We start from the raw sequence: 18196 nt of genomic DNA, 5'->3' as shown, positions 1-18196 counted from the left end.
TGAAAGCTTTTTATATTAACACAAAAAGCTGGAAAAACTTGATTTCTCACCAAGTGGTAAATGATTTAGTACATCTATATGATGTAATACTACTTGTCAGTTAAAGGAACCTATATTACAAATTAACACATATAAATATCAACACCAATGTGATAAGGAAGAGCATTCAGAGACTCATGCTAGATTCAGTACGATTTCATCTATGTGACATTCTAGAAAAGATGAAACTAGACAGACTGAAGATCACTGGTGACTAGTGCCCAACAGCCAAAGGACAGTTGATTTCACGGAAGCAGGAGACACCCTATTGGAGTGAGGGAGACATTCTCTGTGGCATCCAGCATGGTCGTCCTCTGCCACCGTGGCTATTGCGCGTTTGCCATTGGACAAGTCTCAACGCTGAAGTGAATCTTCAGTTATATACAGCCTACATTAAATCTAACTTAAATGAAATTTAAAAAATCATGATGGACAACTTCTAAACATGTCAAGTACATTTTGGGCATTTGAACATACTCTTTCCAACTATGAATTTCATAAATACAAATGTCTTTGATGAAAATTTAGTGCCCAGATTGAGAAGTGCTATAAACATAAAACAAATAATGGAGTTCAAAGAATTTGAGAAACATACAAAACAACTCACTAATGCATTTTATACAAATTAAATGCTGAAGTGATGCAATTGGTTCTATCAAGTTAAATAAAACACATGAATAACATCAATCCTATCAGTTTCTTATGTTTTTAAAAACATGGCTTATATGTATTATGTTGGGTCGCATTATTCTATGTCATCATTGTGTTGGTAGTTATGACACAATACATCTTTGTCAAACTTTACTGACTGCACTCATAAAAATAGACCCTGCACCCACGTGGAGACCTGGAAGAAGCTCCTGGCTCCTGGCTTCAGTTTGGCTCAGCTCCAGCCATTGTGGCCATCCTGGGAGTGAACTAGTGAGTGGAATATTCTGTTTCTGCTTCTCTCTCTAATCTGATCTGCCTTTCCAATAAAAAGAAATCAAAATTTTAAAAAATAGCTATTTTGGGCCCGGCGCTATAGCTTAGCTGCTATAGTCCTTGCCTTGAATGCTCCGGGATCCCATATGGGCGTCGGTTCTAATTCCGGCCATCCTGCTTCCCATCCAGCTCCCTGCCTGTGGCCTGGGAAAGCAGTCTAGGACGGGCCAAGGCCTTGGGACCCTGCACCCACGTGGGAAACCCGGAAGAAGCTCCTGGCTCCTGGCTTTGGATTGGCACAGCTCCAGCCATTGCGGTTGCTTGGGGAAGAATGAACCATCGGATGGAAGATCTTCTTCTCTGTCTCTCCTCTTCGTATATCTGCCTTTCCAATAAAAATAAATAAATCTTTAAAAAATAACTATTTTGTGAAATATTAATTATACCTTGCTGTGGCTTTTATGTACCCTAACAAGCAAGTATTGGGACTTTAACCCCTAATGTAACACAGTCACATGGTGAGGTTGAATGGAGGCGTTGGGACCATGAGGGCTCTACCATCAAGGATGAATTCATGTTGATTATAGAAGAGCCTGAGCTTCATCTCTTGTTCTCCATCACCTGTGATGCCTTCAGTCCTGATACGATGTAGAAAAAAAAAAGCCCTCAGCAGATATGATGTCTTGATTTTGGACTTAGTCTCCATAACCAAAATGCTTCCATTCTTTCTAAATTTCCTAACTTGTGCTTTCCTACAAAAGCAGTACAAAACATACCAAGAGTGTCTCACAGAGCAGATTTTTGTTTTTAAAGATTTATTCACTTCTTTTTTATTGGAAAGTCCATACGCAGGAGGAGAGACAGAGAGGAAGACCTTCCATCCACTCAATCACTTCCCATGTGGGCGCAGTGGCCAAAGCTGAGCCGTTCCGAAGCCAGGAGCCAGCAGCCTCTTTTGGATCTCCCACATGGGTGTAGGGTCCCAAGGCTTTGGGCTGTCCTCAACTGCTTTCCCAAGCTGCCACTAGCTGGGAGCTGGATGGGAAGTGGAGCTGCCAGGATTAGAACCGGTGGAATTAAAAAGACAATCTACATCAAAAAAGAGCCATCATGACCAACCAGACAAGATGTGTGGGGGTGTTTCAAGATAAATAAGCTCTCATGGAACACCAGAAAACGTGGGAAATGCCTCATTAATTCCCGCAAGTTCAGAAAACAGCACAAGGATTTTGATTAGGAAGAGGGAAAGCATAACAGGATTTTGTGAGTATGAAATAAAATATTTAAAACCTAAGTTGTAAGTTTAGATGGTCACCGTGCATTAACAAGAATACCTTTTCTGTTAACAGCAGAAGTCGAAACTAAAATGGAAAAATAACGCTGTATTTTACACAAGTTGGTGGATTGTTGCAACTGCATCGTTCAAGCCATCTACATCCCCTTTCTGAATTCACCTCAAGCAACACTTTGTCCCAGACTTTCTCCGGGTACAGCTAATGTGGAAGCTTCCCATACGCATAGTCTCAATGTTTGCCTCACATTCCTGTTATAGTCATTTTCAGGTACCAGGTAGTCATAGAACTCTGGTGGAGTCAGTCCGCTCAGAAGGTCTATGGCCACAATAGTATCTGTGCATCATCTGCTCTTCACAAAGTTATAGAAGATGTTAGAGACAAAACGATGCACCCATTTACCCAGGGTCAACTGTAGGGTGGAAAGCACCGTTTGCCAAGTCCCTTTGTTTGGAAATGTCTGTCTGCCTTACCCCATCTATGTCCTGCTGATTTGTCCAATCCCAGCTCAGTTGTTGTCCTCTTCTGCACTACTTCCATTTTGATTCATTTGAAATTGTGTACTACTTTATAACTTAGCAATTGTGAGCTAACCACAGTTGTGTCTTGTGTGTTTCTCTTGTCTCTACAACCTAATTGTGAGGCTTGTAGGGACATGCATTTTGTTTCTTTTGTTAATGCTTTGCAGGCCTTTAAGCTGGCTGATCATGTAATTTACCCCGGGTAAAATCAGATATTTATTCCTTATAAATACCAAGGAACACAGAGAAAAGATTTAGAGCCGAAAGAACACCAGTAGATACCATTTTATGGCTATACCAGAAGCCAGTTTTTTTAATGTACATTCTTTCCTTTCATCTTCTGAAATTAAATAAGAACATAACTATGACTCCCAAATGATCTGCAGATACTCAGCGCGCAGCTGTGAGCTCTTAGGTATGCTGTGGGAGATGTGAACTCTCTTCTCAAGATTTATTTTTATTTATTTGAAAGACAAAGTGAGAGAGAGACTGGGAGAGACAAAAAAGTCAACCATTTGCTGGTTGACTGTCTACATGGCCACAATGGACAGGGTTGTACAAGGCTGAAGCCAGCAACTCCAAATTCTTTGGAATCTCCTAAGTGGGTGCGGCAGTGCAAGCACTTGGACCACGCTCTGCTGCTTTCCCAGGTGAATTAGCAGGGAGCTGGAGCAGCCAGGTCTCAAACCAGAGCCCATACAAGATGCTGGTATCACAGGTGGCTATTTAACTTGCTATACACAACTCTGGTGCAAAGAGATGAAATTTTTGAGGGAAACTAATCTTTCAGCTACCGTGGAAATTATTAGCTTGCTATAAACCACAAATCAACATTGTGTTATATTCTGTGTCTTTCCCAGGCTTGGCTTTCAGTGTTACTGTGATAGAAACAAAGTATTTATTACCTCAATATCTATATTTTTTTTCCCAAAAGGCTCTTAAACTCTTTGGGCTTGAATATATATTCAATTGTTTGAATTTATCTATTTATTAAAGAAATTGTCTGATAACTCTTTTCATAGAAGCTCTTGGAAACATTTGCTAAAACTCCACAGAGTTCCACGAACAGAGAAAGTTTATAAACCTCTGATCTGTAAAGTTCACGTCATTGATCTCATGTTTGGTGTTGAAAAAGCTGATAACTGAGAATGCAAAGGGAATTAGCCAAGGAAACACACTAGTCAGTGCCAGGCCTGGCATTCAATTCCAGGTTTCTTTCAAAAGAAAACCTGTGCTTTTAACCCACTGAGTTTAAAAGCTTTCAGATCAGCAACTGGAGGCAGTCCCCAAAGAGGAAGCAGATGCTCTGAAGTGAGGCAATCTGGGGGATTTCTCTGTGGGTAAGAGATACGTGGCTGGAGAGGGTCAAGCAAAGAGCAGGGTGAGTGACCCTCAGTGCTTCTGACGACCAACTATTCCCACCATGGATATTTACACCGAGGGATTAAGTGACTCACTCAGGGTCCCATGAGAGGACCATCCATCCTCCTACACCATGACATTTACCCCACATTAAAAAAAAAAAAACAGAGAAAGAGAACATAGCAACAGAAGGTAGAACAGTTCTTGAGTTTAGTTAATTTGCTGCTGCGATGTTTCTGGATGCTGCTTCAAAACTCAGTACACTTCAAGGAATGACAATGTGACCCTTTCGCTCTTCTGATGATGTGGAAGCATTTTCTTCCCCATTATGCACATATTACTATCCTCTTAAGAGGTCAGTAAAGCCCTCCATTGAAAATCTGATTTATTTGCATCCATAATCTCCCTGTTAGCTAGGCAATCTGCATAATAACCTGCATGAAATATTTTGAGCTAAGCTTTCCAAAATATAGAAGAAAACCTTCATGATAATGAAAGGCATTAACTATCTTAAACAGGAACCCATTTGCAGATTAAATTTGCTAAGAGGTCAGCTTGCAGCTGCCACTGTGTGACAGACACAACGTGTCACAGCCTGTGACATAGCTTGAGAAGAGTCAGGGTCTTTTCCAGTCTACTGGTTCTGTGTTTCAATTAGAATAGATTTAAGAATCCCCAGGCTCTGGTTTCTAGTTGGCCTTGCACAATATTATTAATAATTCAATCATACCTGTGCTGATAACAGATTACATTTCTACTATCCCACACCCACACACACAAAACCCCTAAACAGATTAAGGACCACCCTATGGCTAATTTCTTTAGCAGTTTCCTATCTGATTGACATCCATTTATCTAATTGCAACCACAAGATTTAATTTTCATTCTGTTGACTTCAAATTAATAGAAAAAAACCCTTGTTTACTTTTTAAATATTTGACTCATTCTTTCTCATTTCCTGAATAAAGTTAAGCTATTGCATTCCATGAGATGAATCTTTTAATTTATCCATTTTCATCCTCTAAATTCATTTTAGCTGAGACCAGCTATTTATAATTAAAAGTCTAATATGAAGTTTAACCTTTTATTGCAAATAATTTCATTTTTATGTTATTTCCAGTAATGAAGAGGGGAACAGGATGTTTATTCAGAACTTCAGAAAAGTTTAGAGAGAGAAAATAAAATTTAAAGACAGATTCATAGCCCTGGGTTCAAAAGTGAATTTGCTTATTTATGAGTGGTGATGCCCAGGACAGGTAAACTCAAGACAAGTCAGTATAAAACCCAAGAAGGTATTCACTCACTCTCAGAGTTGTGCTGGTGTAGCTGGTACTTATATAACCCTGGAGCGATAACTCCTATCTTAAATTTTGGGCGATAGACCTGTAGCTTGCTGTGTTCTAGTCCTGGCACTGGTCTCTAAGCATCAGTTGCCTCATTTGCAAAGGGAGCATTTTCATAGTAATGGTGGATAAAAATGAAGGTAAAATGAAACAATTCATAAAAAAACAAGCGTATTGCTTAGCATGTAATAAGCACCCAACAAATGTTCAGGGATGTTACTGCTAATAATACATTGTATTGTATAATTTGACCAGGCTAACTCGAAGCCTTCCAATGGCATATTTGCATATTTACAGAATAAAGTATACGATCATTACTGGGTTCCTGAAGCTCAGTATGGGCTTGTCCTTTCTACCCCTCCATCAGCATCTTATAACACTTTTTGTTTTGTTTTGTTTTCGAAAAGTCTCTGTGCTCCAATCACATTAATCTTTTTTTTTCTCCCTATGGTGGGGAGTTGTTAATCACACCATGCTCCATACTTCATGTCTCTCTCTTCATGTCACAGGACCTTTGCATGTCAATTATTTATTGAGTGATCTAAAAATAACACTGCTGGACCGGCATGACAGTGTAGCAGCTAAAGTCCTTGCCTTGAAGGTGCCGGAATCCCACAAGGGCGCCGGTTCTAATTCCGGCCATCCTGCTTCCCATCCAGCTCCCTGCTTGTGGAGTGGGAAAGCAGTCTAGGACGGGCCAAGGCCTTGGGACTCTGCACCTACGTGGTAGACCTGGAAGAAGCTCCTGGCTCCTGGCTTTGGATTGGCACAGCTCCAGCCATTGCGGTTGCTTGGGGAGTCAACCATCGGATGGAAGATCTTCCTCTCGGTCTCTCCTTCTCTCTGTATATCTGCCTTTCCAATAAAAATAAATAAATCCTTAAAAAAAATAACACTGCTACTGCCCTATTCTTGCCAGGAACAGTGTTTGCTCCACTTCTTGGAAGCGTTTATGGTCTGTTTCGTGTTTATGGTCTTACTGTTTGTTTTCCTTGATTGCGAGTTGCAGTGCTTCCTCGCTTTCCATGGCCACACTTGGTCATTTTCTTCCATGTGCAACCATATTCATTAGTCCTTGTATACTTACTGATTGATTTCCTAGAACGAGTACATATACTGCATGAAGGAATGCCCACTACACTTATGGCTCTTTCATCACAACTGGCGAGGGCCTTGTGAGTCACAAGCACAAAATGCATGGATTGCAGAAACAGCAAATGGGGCTTTCTAGGAGACACACAGGAGAGCCCGAAGAGGGCCATCTGACACCAGAGAAGGGATAGGAGTGATAGACATGGAACACAGAGGAGAGAGAATGAAAATCCTGAGCAGAAGGATCAAAGAAGGGGATTGTAGCATTCTACACACTTGCAAAGAGTTGACACTATCCAGGACTTCGTAACCATTTAGTCCTTCATTCTCTTATACAACATAACAGGTACTTTAATAAACCTCATTAGCTTTACGAATCTGTAATAACTTGGTGTGGAAAGATTGCAAGAAAAAAGGTGAGTCCCAAGTTCTTTGGGTGATTATATATTCAAACTCGGTTTATATTCAAGAAATTCTCACCTAATAGGCAGAAAATGTTACTAAAAATATCACACATGCAGCCTGCAGGCAGATACCTAATACTTTGTTTCAGGCCATTCTTGTAAACCAAACGCCATTATCCCTCTGAAGCATCCTTATGACAAAAAATGTCCCCAAAGACAAAACGGATTCCTTCCCCCCTCCCCAAGATTTATTTATTTTTGTTGGAAAGGCAGATTTATAAAGAGATGGACAGAAAGAGAGATTTTCTATCTGCTGGTTGACTCCCCAAGTGGTCACAAAGACTAGAGCCAAGCCATTCCAAAGCCAGGAGCCAGGAGCTTCTTCCTGATCTCCCATGCAGGTGCAGGGTTCCAAGGCTTTGGCCATCCTCTACTGCTTTCCCAGGCCACAAGCAGGGAGCTGGATGGGAAGTAGAGGGACACAAACCAGTGCCCATATGGGATCCCAGCTTGTAAGGTGAGGATTTAGCCATTGAGCCTTCACGCTGAGCCCAAAGATTCTTAACAGAAATCAATCCATGTACAGTCTTCAGGAAGTTCATGGAAAAAAAAGTGCTGAGAAGGTTGGCTTTGGGGTATGGTGCAGTAAGTTGTCACTAATAATGCTTGCTTCTCATGTTGAAGTGCCAGTTGCAGTCCTGGCTGCTCTGCTTCCAACTCTGCTCCCCTACAAATGTGCATGCGAGAGCAATTGTGAATGGCCCTAGGACTTAGAGTCCTCCTATCACTTTGGGAGAACTTAATTATTTCCTGGCTATTACAGTCTTTTGAGAAATATACCAGCAGAAGAAAGATCTTGCTTGTCTCTGTCTCTCCCTATCACTCTACTTTTCAAATACAGAGATAATTTTTTTTAAAAATCAAGGACTGAAAATTATACATGGATTTATAAAATTTTCACAGCAAAATAAGTTTACCTATTAAAACTCAATTTCCCAGGACCTTTCTGAAACACTTTTATGTTATTTACAGGAAAGAATACAAATTTGCAGTCTAAGGTTCTTTGTTGTTTGATACACTTGCTTTCATTCTATCCCTCCATGAAAGCAATGTCCTTAGCCTCATCTCTCAATTACCTCTACCTAAGGATTCCATCAGGCACGATCTTTGACTTACAGGCTAACCTCTTTTGAAAAAGTAAAAATAAATTGAGACATGGAGAATTCGAGGAGTTTGATCATACTCTTACAAATTAGTAAACAACAAATACACTCCAGTTTTCACGCATTAACTCAAATTCAAGGACTAAAAAGGCAAACATGTAAATGTAACTGTTGAAGCTGTGAGGAAAGATCCTCTCCATGGTGGGACTACTTGACCCCCATGTCCTGCCTACAGTGTAAGGGACATGGAGCTGAGTGGTTTTTACCCTTTACTTCTGCAGACTTCAACAGGATCTATGGTCCAGGCTCACCCAACTTCAAATCCACACAGTTACAAAGAGTCAACAGAGCGAATGACATATGATGGAGAGCAGGTGGCTCTGAAAGGCAGTATTAACTATGTATATACGAAATCACAATAAGTATAAATATTTAATTTCCAATGTTTGAAAGAGAAAAGAGGTTTTCTTTGAAAGTGGCCTTTAATACATATGTAAATTAATTAGAATTCATGGCATTCCTGGCACAAGTCATTATTTTAGAAAATGATGTAATAATTTAAAACTAATATTGACATTTTGAATGTTGCAATGCTTTTCAAGATTTATTTTGGTGTATTTTGTCTTTCCCTTCTATCACGAGCAGGATGAAATGCAAAATGATTCCTATTTTTCAGGCTTGTTTAATGTGGCTTAAAGGAGACCATCTGCAGAGACTTTTGGGAAGCACTGTTTAGGGTAGTGGTAGTTCATACAACTGTCCCACTGATTTGCATCCTGGTACCTGGTACAGTCTAGGTAGAGATCACATCCAAACATTAATGATCTATATGGTTTCATGCTCATTACTTCTTCTATTTGGTCATTTTCAACTTTTGCATGTCTATCTCCAAAATTCATTTCATGGCACAAAACAAGAACAGTACTTGTCATCTTAGAAGCAATTAGATGTTCTAATAAAGAAGATTTTGTTGAAAAACACATTGTTGGCTACACTGACTCTAACTTAAGGATGAAACATCAGTCGATGAATGCTGACAAGAGATTAAAAGTTATGCGCTGATGAATTGGATTTTATGAACATAGCCTTTTTCCTTGGCTACATGAATACAGAAACCAGATTCAATAGTCCAAATAGGAGCTCCAAGGAGACCTAGTGGCAGCTGGCACAACTTGTATGGTATAATTTGGTGCCTGATACTTGAGATCCCTTCATAACAACAGTGAGTCTACCCGGTAAACAGGAAAAAATACTGGCTCCCATAAAGGCCAGTTTCATGTAAAGATAAATGTTCAATTAAAGCACACACATTGCAGGGCTAAAAATCAAGGTGATTTTTGCCGTATTCTCTACATCTATTTTGACACCAATTTCTTTGGCTCTACCCATTGCATTGCTCTCAGATGTGGCCTCATCCATCTTCACTATCACCTGTCTGACGCAGGTCAACCCCATCTTTCATCTGGGCTGCTACATCCTCACTGATTCTTCTGCCTTCACTCTCAGACCTTGAAATCTACTGTTGTCTGCTAGGTAGCCAGAGAATATTTTTAGAAAATATGAATCAGATCATGCTGTTCTACTTGAAATCTCCTGATGTCTTCCACTTATGCTCAGAATAAAATCCAAATTGCTCACCTTGGCATCTAACCAAACACGTTTCCCCATACCTCTTCACCTGCCTAGTTCTCCTTAACGTATCACCTTCTCCTCCCACTGCATCAGTCACCATAAAAATCTTCCCCACTTTCCTGCACACACACACACACACACACACACTACATATCCTCCTGCCATTACTATTTCTTCATAACAATTACTACTACATGACATTTCAGTCATGTAGGCATTAAGTCTCTGTCATGAAGTGTAACTGTCATGGTCAGGTGCAGACTTTGAGCAGGTGCATTATCGAGCATCTAGTCAATTTCCTTTTTCCAAGACTGACTCATGGCTTCATTATTTTTTTTTCCTCCTATCTGAGACACCATTCAGCATGACCCATGAATTACACTACATTCTCAGATGCTTTATTGAAAATCAACCATTATTGGCTCCTTTTCTTCAGTCCAAATTAGTTCTTGCTCATTTAAATATCACTAACAAAAACAAAGATAGGGTCAGTATTATGGCACAGTAAGTTAAGCTTCCACTTGCAATACTGGCATCCCATATCAGTCTAAGCTGTTCTGCTTCCAATCAAGCTTCCTGCCTGGCAACACAGCACAAGATGGCCCAAGAAATTGATAATCTGAACCACATAGTAGACCTTCATGGGGTTTCTGACTTTTGGCTGCTGTCTGGTCTAGACCTGAGCATTTTAAGGCCATTTGAGAAGTGAACCAGAGGATGGAAAATCTATTTCTGTCTTTCTCTTCCTCTTTGTTGCCTTTCAATTACCACGCCCCCTCTTCCCCGCCCCCCACAAACACATGCAAGAGGAAATGGTCATTGCACCCTGTTAGTAAATGTTTCTCTTCTCATTTATTTTGTACCTAAACTTTTTAAACAACTGACTGCCTCATTGTTCTGAATATTTATCATTCTGGAGCTATGGAAGTTCAACTTTAGAAACTGGACTTTTTGGGGTCAGTGTGCTAACCCCTGCCTTACAGTGCTGGCATATTCTATGGGGCACTGGATCTAGTCCTGGCTACTCTGCTTACAATCCAGCTCCCTGCCTGTGGCCTGCAAAAGCAGCAGAGGATGGCTCAAGTCCTTGGGTCCCTGGACCCACATGAGAGCCCGAGAACAAACTCTTGGCTTCAGATTGGCTCAGCTCTTACCACTGTGGCCATCTGAGGCATGAACCAGTGGATAGTTCTCTATCTCTGTGTGTTTATGTCTCCTTCTGTCAATTTGACTTTCAAATAAAACAATAAAGAAATAAACTGAACTTTCACTTTGGGGCTACCTAATGTTTCCCTTAAACTGAAAGCTCCCTAAAGCTAACTAAAGGAAATTAATCACTTGGAAGAAGTGGAAATGGTTTGTATAGCATTTGACGATTGAGACCTCAAATCTGCTATCAAACATACATTATGTCATCTACAACAATACTACATAAAAAGAGAAGATTTAAAAGGGCATTTGAACTTTGTAGTTATTTACGTTCTTTCAACCAAGAATAACAAAAAATAGAAACGCTAATTATATCTTACCTCCTGTTTTTTTGGACTATGTTCTGTCTTTGGAAGTATAGTAGGTCTCATCATATATTTAATCAAATGATTTCAAGTACACACATGGGGCAGAGAAAGACGAAGAGAAAATTATTTTCATTCACTCTTCTTTAGCTGTTTTGGTTGCTAATGTGCCCACACAGCAAAACCCACTATCTAGCATAAGATTGGTCTCCTAGATAGATGGAATTAAGTAGTTAATATATACAGGTAATACACTGCAGACAGAGCTGGTCTTTTGAGCCAGGTTTATCTATCGGCATGTCCGTGTCCCATAGGTAGAGCGCATTGATTCCCCTCATTCATCTCAGTAATTGTGTTGCTGCTTTGTGCTGCCACTCTCTGATCCTTGCTGTACACTCGCCTGGCTAGGTGCTTTTGGTGGTTTTTTGTTTGTTTTTAACCAAGCGCCTGGCCTACAACAATGTCACTGCTTTTACGGAATCATGGATGAATCTCAGAGTCAAAAACGTTTTCTGATACTTAGTGTTTATTAGTTATTGTGTAGAGTTAAGAAATCCATTTTATCTATATGCATCTTCATTTAGAGAGAGGTTCAAAGCTATGCCCAGGGACACCTAGTGACAGAAATGGCTCCAGAACTGTTTCCCTCACTTTTTTTTTTTAAATAAAAAGGTAACATTTTTTGAATTTCAGCCAATTCCTCTATATAAGGACTACCAAAGTTGCCCATTTCAATTCTTTGGTCAATCTTATTTCATAATCTGAATGCGGCAGAATATGAGCTTAAAGGGGGGCAAGTTCTGTTGCCCCCAGGTTTTACTGAATTATGTTTACTATACAAAAGTGTAAAGTATTTAATAATAAAGTGCTGAGAAATCTAAATTCCACCAGAGTTAAAAAACGAAGACAGATACCCGTCATTGTGCAGCCTAGTTTTAGAGATGCCATCTCAAACTTTACACCCCACCCCCTGCCTCTGGCTTCCCTGGAAAACACATCATCTAGTCCACCTACAATTTAGTATGTTTAGGCTCCGGCACAAGATCCTTTCTGAAAGTGACACAACTGCCAGAAAGAATCACAACTTCCCTACTGAACAAGGGTGTGACCTCACTGAAGAGGCAGTGAGGCAGAGAAGCCCAAGAAACAGGAGCAATATCTGGGAGAGGTGCCATAGGCTCTGCACCCTTTTGCTGTATGCTGCTGAGGATGGTGGCATCAGCCTTGTAGAATCTGCAGGTTCACTCTGTAACAAAGCCCCTTGATCTTATTCTACAGCATAGGGCGGGAATTCTGCCTTCACTACAGCTGCTAATGCTACTAGCAGGTGGTGATGAACATGATTAGCACTCACCACAAACTGACAGGCGACTAGGGCAGGACATGATGCTAATCATTGTGTCCTTTAACTTACGCCTCCAAAATCCTCTCTATGGCACAGTAAGGTACATGTCCTACTATCTTACATATTTATAAGATCCTCTAGTTTATTTATTTGTTCATTTATTTATTTTTAAATATATTTTTTATTAGAAAGTCAGATATGCAGAGAGGCGGAGAGACAGAGAGGAAGATCTTCCGCCCAATGATTCACTCCCCAAGCGACTGTCACAGCCAATGCTGAACTGAACCGAAGCCAGGAGCCCAGAACCTCTTTCGGGTCTCCCACATGGGTCCCAAGGCTTTGGACCATGCTCGACTGCTTTCCCAGGCCACAAGCAGGAAGCTGGATGGGAAGCAGGTTCGCCGGGATTAGAGCCGGCACCCGTATAGGATCCTGCTGTGTTCAAGGCGAGGACTTTAGCTACTAGGCTCCTGTGCTGGGCCCTAGCTGTCCCCAACCCCCAGAAGTAGGTGGCATTCCCTGTTCTTTGCTTCCATGACATGATGCACCAGTTTTTAAAACTCAATAACTGAAATGAATATTTCAATATGTACTTTTTTCTCCTAGATTTAATGTTTGTGAAGGCTGGTACCACTCCTTCTAATGCATGTTTTTTTACTAGCATCTAGCTGAATGAATGGAAATCAACTATGCACAAAAATTTACAGATTAGATCCATTTCTTGGATGAGGAAGGTTAGCGGGGTTTGATAACTTGCCCAAGGACAAGCAGTGAATCCAAGCTTTTAAAAACAACACTGATAATAATAATAACACATGATAATAATAATAATAAAATATAAAAAATAACACTGACTTCAAAATCCTCCTGCAGGTTTGTCTTTGCAAGCAGTGCCTAGTTGGGACATTCACAACCGCTCCTCAGTAATGCATCTCAAAAATTTCCAAAACTATCATAGGAAAAATGAAGATATCTGCTATAGAATGCATACCTTACAGAAAAAAAAACCAGTATAAAATGGCTGCCATGATTTAAGCATGTGATCTTTCAGCTCACTAAGAGCAACAAGAGAGAAGCTGGGTGACTGTCTTTCTGCACCCTGGGTCCAACAGTGTACCCTCATTCAAATAAAGACCCTGCCTGGACTATGGATATTAGAGGGTAACAGGCAATCTATTGCTCCCACTTTTAGCCCTTCATGTGGATCCACATGGAAAAAAGGAAAGTGAGTTTCTCACATCCTGAAAAAGGTTTCCCAGGCAACCAAGACAGTGCCTGAGCAACAGAGCCCCGTGCTGAGACTTGCTGCAGCAACTACTCATCCTCCCAAATGGATGCCTGTTTCTGAGCAGCGGCAGCCAACCTCATTCGTACACCCTCTGAATGTGCTGTGGTTGACAGATCCACCTGTTCCAACCGGACATGGCTTGCAGTGATGACCCTACAGACTTACAATATGTAGCTGCAGATCCTTGCTATATGGTTGGTTGATAAGCCCATAGACTCTATCAGAATAGCCACTCTACAGGTGAAAAAGCTTAGTCCTTCCAAGTCTGTGATTTGTAGTAACAAAACATTGACCACTGAATGAAACACTGGTTTAATCATCTAGGTTAGACCAGTTTGTACATGATAGTACCTCCGGACACAGCATTGTCTCTTCATAGCTGTGTAACCTTTGATAAATTATTTAACATCTTAATCATGAATTTTCTCATCTATCAAATGGACGTACAGCTGCTCACATGAGTAATTATTAAAGATCTTTTCATGGGGAAGGAGAAAATGCATGCAAAATGTGTAGTATCTGCTACATAATCAGCACAGAAAATGAAGATTATCTTAAATTTTAGGGATTATTTGGGTTTCTGAAAAGGTGACTGAACAGAAACAAAAGATTAATGGTTTGTTCCTTTGAGTGTATTTGCCAGTTTATGTTCAGTGGCACAAGCAAGCTGGCATGATTTTTCTGCTATACTAATCCACGACATGGGCTGCAAACCCCTCCTGGCCAGGCTGTCTTCAGTGTACGCTTTACCTGGCCTCACACAGTGTGAGGTACACGGTGGTCGCTCAAGCTTCTAGCAGCTGTCAACAACGGGGTGTGCAGGCAGTTGAGAGCACCACGGGACTAGTATCTTTAAAGCAAACTGTTCTCTCCCAAGAGTCATAAACGAGTTCTTCACAGAGGGCGGGGACATTGTGCCACCTGATTGTTTTGTTCAGCAGTACTTTCCCAATGAGCTACTACACACAAGATGCTGTTCTTTCCTGCACAATAACTTTGCACAAAAGCTTGCTGATGCATGTGTGTGGGGAAGGAAGCAGCTGGCCCAAGGGCAAGAGCCCCAGAGCAGGGCAAAGCTTTCACCAGCCTGTCTCAAGCTACCAGCACCCTGCATTATTCTGATGGGTGTGTGTGTGTATGTGTGTGTGGGGGGGTGCATATCTACAGCGACCATTCACTTCTGAAAAAGAGATCCAAATCTTTTAATTCTATTAGTAAATTACTCTTCAGGCATAACTTAATTCTCTCAAAGTAGTTTATCCTTTTCAACTAAAAGCACTCCAAAGAGAGAATTAAAATGGAAAATGTGTAAATCAGGGTGCCTTTAAACTAAACTACTAATGTCAGAACAGACAAAAAGTAGCTTTTTCTTCAGTATTGAGTACAATATCCTGGCTTTATTCTTTGTTCTTGAGTAAAACATTATAGCGGGAAGAACCACCCTGGAGTGAATGGCCTCCAAATGCCAGTTTCAGAAAGCCAATACTAACGACACTTCAGTATGCGTAAACCATCTAGTTTTTGCCGTTCTGTAAAACCAACCTTGTGAAGTACTAATTAATAAAAGATATCTTGTCTTATTAACGTTCATACAGTAATTACCAAAATCACAAATCCATCTGCTAAGTAGTGAGCAAACAAGACAAATGACTGTGTTCAGTTAAACAGATTATCAAATGCCTTTGGGAATGTAATCTAATAGCCCCAACTCAGCCATGAATCAAGCAGCTCCTCCTTTTGCACATGGACAGGCAACAACAACCCCATGTCCCATGTCAGGCAAGCGAGAGCAGCAGGGACATCCAGCAGCCGCCCCCTCTAGAAACCATACTCTTGCAAGTGAACCTTGCTCGTGTGCCTCTCTCTTACAACCTTTGTACTGACACTTAAGATTTGCCTTCATAAAAGGACACAAAGTGAAATGCCCAAAAGGCGTCATCTAAAGTTAAATATCATCCCACTAGCTTCTGCATGTCAAGTGCATTTTGGAGAGGCGCCTCAGAACCCAACACAAAGAAATTTCATCTTCTTGTGACCTGTCATGCCATTTTATCTCTCTTCTCTTCTGACATTGATCACCCACACACTTTTCACATCTTCTCCCCTAGCCAAGCATCCTAAGAACAGAAACCATGCCTCACTAGTTTTTGAAACACAACAAGCAATGCTGATATTAATCACAATTTTGATTAATGTGGTTACAAATTGTTTTTTATGTGTGTGTGTGATTGTAACTGTCTCCATTACTTGCAGAAGTGATTTCTATAATTTAACTTTCACTTTCAGTTCTGTACTTTTTACCATTTAGTATTCACAAAAGATGCTTGAGGTAAATGCAGCCTCCCCTCACACTATATGGCAACTGAGTATTAAAAAGGCAGAGTCACAGAGCTGGGGTTAACTTCTAGTCTGGAAAGATTCCAGAGCTGTGGTCTGAGACATGCTGGCTGAGCTACAAAAGTGCCTAGGCCAGGACCAGGAACATAGGAGATATGATAAATACTCATGGAATAAAATACCTTACTATTAATTCATGCCTGAACTCCCTTCATACAATGATACTTTGCCCCTTTGGCTTTCTGTATGTTTTCCCCAGGTGTGCAAGATATCAAGGATCATTAATACTACTGGTATCCAAAAAATGTCAATAAAACCTCCCTTTACCTTTTTTATATCAGAACATAGACACCTCTCCAGGACTCTATCTCCAAGGTCAGTGTCTGCCAGGTTGATATTCACAATGGGGCACGTTCACTGATTTTTCATTTGTATTGGTGCTACTCACATGTTGGATTGCAAGCTAGATGGAAGGAGGCAGCCCAGTGTTCTTGACACCACCTCTCATCTCTCTTCAACATCCTGGCCTCTACAGTCACGTGGGCCAGGGAGCCCAGGGCCTGTTGGCCACTGACTTCACAATAGTGTCTCTTGCTGGTGAGGTAGTGGGCTTTGGCTGCTTTAACTCTCTTAGCACACTGTTCTCCTTTCAACCTGGTCACATCTCTACCACACAGCCAGCCCTGTGCTTGGAGAAAGCACACTCCACTCTCAGTTCTAGAACCCTGGCTAGTTGAAGTCAATCAGCATATCCCATTGGCCTAGTGTCAGGGACTAGTTTATATCAGAAGGTTCAGTTTGGGTCAATGAGACACAAGGGTTGTTTGTTCAGAATTTTGGGTAGAAAAAATGTTTCCTGGCTCAGAGATGTACCAGACATCATTTCAGAACTAGGAAGGAACCTGGCTTTAGGAGTAATTGCGACACTACAGAAGGTCAAGGAGAGAAATGGGGAGAAATTGCTTTCAGTGAGCCACTTAAGACTTGTTATAAAGATTGGACTATTTCTAGATTTTTCCAGTTATAAGACAGACTAAATTTCTCTTTTAAATTCAATTTTAAGCCATATTTTCTGTGACTTGAAACATTTTAAATACACATGGATGATAATTTTGATTACTACATGAGCATCATCATGTTAAAATTCCATACCACCCTACTCCCAGAAAGCCAAGTGTGACATCAGTCTGAAGAACCAGAGGAAACCATTTACCAGTTTGTCACAAACCTCACCTGTCAAAGTCTAAGTAAATTGGCTTGCCTGATTTAGGGCCGTGATCTCACAGAGAGCCCTCATACGTGTTCAACATTAGTGAACTATGTTCCAATCAATTCTCTCTATGGTCATCATAAAGCCTAATTATGAAGACATGATGAGCTCACTGCATGAATGGCTCCAGAAATAATGGCCCTCCTAACAAGTCAGCTCATCCCAGAGCAGTTCCACAGACCATTCTTGGGGTTCATACACATTGCGCACTTTCAGACGCATTAAAAATATCCACTACTTAGGGAATGTTCTTCTCAGATTCCTTTGCTTACAAGGAAGAATGCCTATGAAAACAATGCCAGCACAAATGAGGAAATGTGGGGTTGTAAAAAATGTTTCTTAAGAGATGCATTTTATAAAACTTACTTGAAAGGCAAAGTAACAGAGGGAAAGCGCACACATACACACAAACATACACACAGAGGGAGGGAGGGAGAAAGAAAGAGAGAGAGAGAGAAAGAAAGAAAGAGATTGAGAATCCTAACATGTGTACACTCTCTATGAAGTTGCAATAGCCACTGCTGGTTTAGGCCAAAGCCAGGAGGCAGAAACTGCATTTGGATTCCCATATGGGGGTCAGAGGTCCAAATATTTCGACCATTAGCTGTTGCCTTTCCAGGCACATTAACAAGATGCTGAAATGGAAGCAGAGAAGTCTGGAGTCCAAGGA

The 18196-nt window shown here is 40.8% G+C and overlaps 1 protein-coding gene across 9 annotated transcripts in view; it reads right to left on the bottom strand.

The window, feature by feature from the left end:
* The window catches only part of PPP2R2B (protein phosphatase 2 regulatory subunit Bbeta), a 299602-nt gene extending 282782 nt beyond the window's left edge, over positions 1 to 16820 (bottom strand). For 4 of the 9 annotated variants that reach the window (XM_058677673.1, XM_058677675.1, XM_058677678.1 and 1 more), the window contains exon 1: positions 16584 to 16815. Coding sequence is in view for 2 of the 9 variants with exons in the window: in XM_058677671.1 (XP_058533654.1) it covers positions 16705 to 16706 (2 nt within the window). In the remaining 7 variants the exon portion in view is untranslated. Of the gene's footprint in view, positions 1 to 16583 lie in introns of all 9 variants that reach the window. The other 5 variants (XM_058677685.1, XM_058677684.1, XM_058677671.1 and 2 more) reach the window with 4 other exon arrangements.
* Between the last annotated feature and the right edge of the window lie 1376 nt (positions 16821 to 18196).

Source organism: Ochotona princeps, chromosome 19 (assembly GCF_030435755.1).
Source record: "Ochotona princeps isolate mOchPri1 chromosome 19, mOchPri1.hap1, whole genome shotgun sequence".
NCBI lineage: Eukaryota > Metazoa > Chordata > Mammalia > Lagomorpha > Ochotonidae > Ochotona > Ochotona princeps.
The sequence above is the reverse complement of the archived record's forward strand: the minus strand, read 5'-3'. Positions and strand labels throughout refer to the sequence as shown.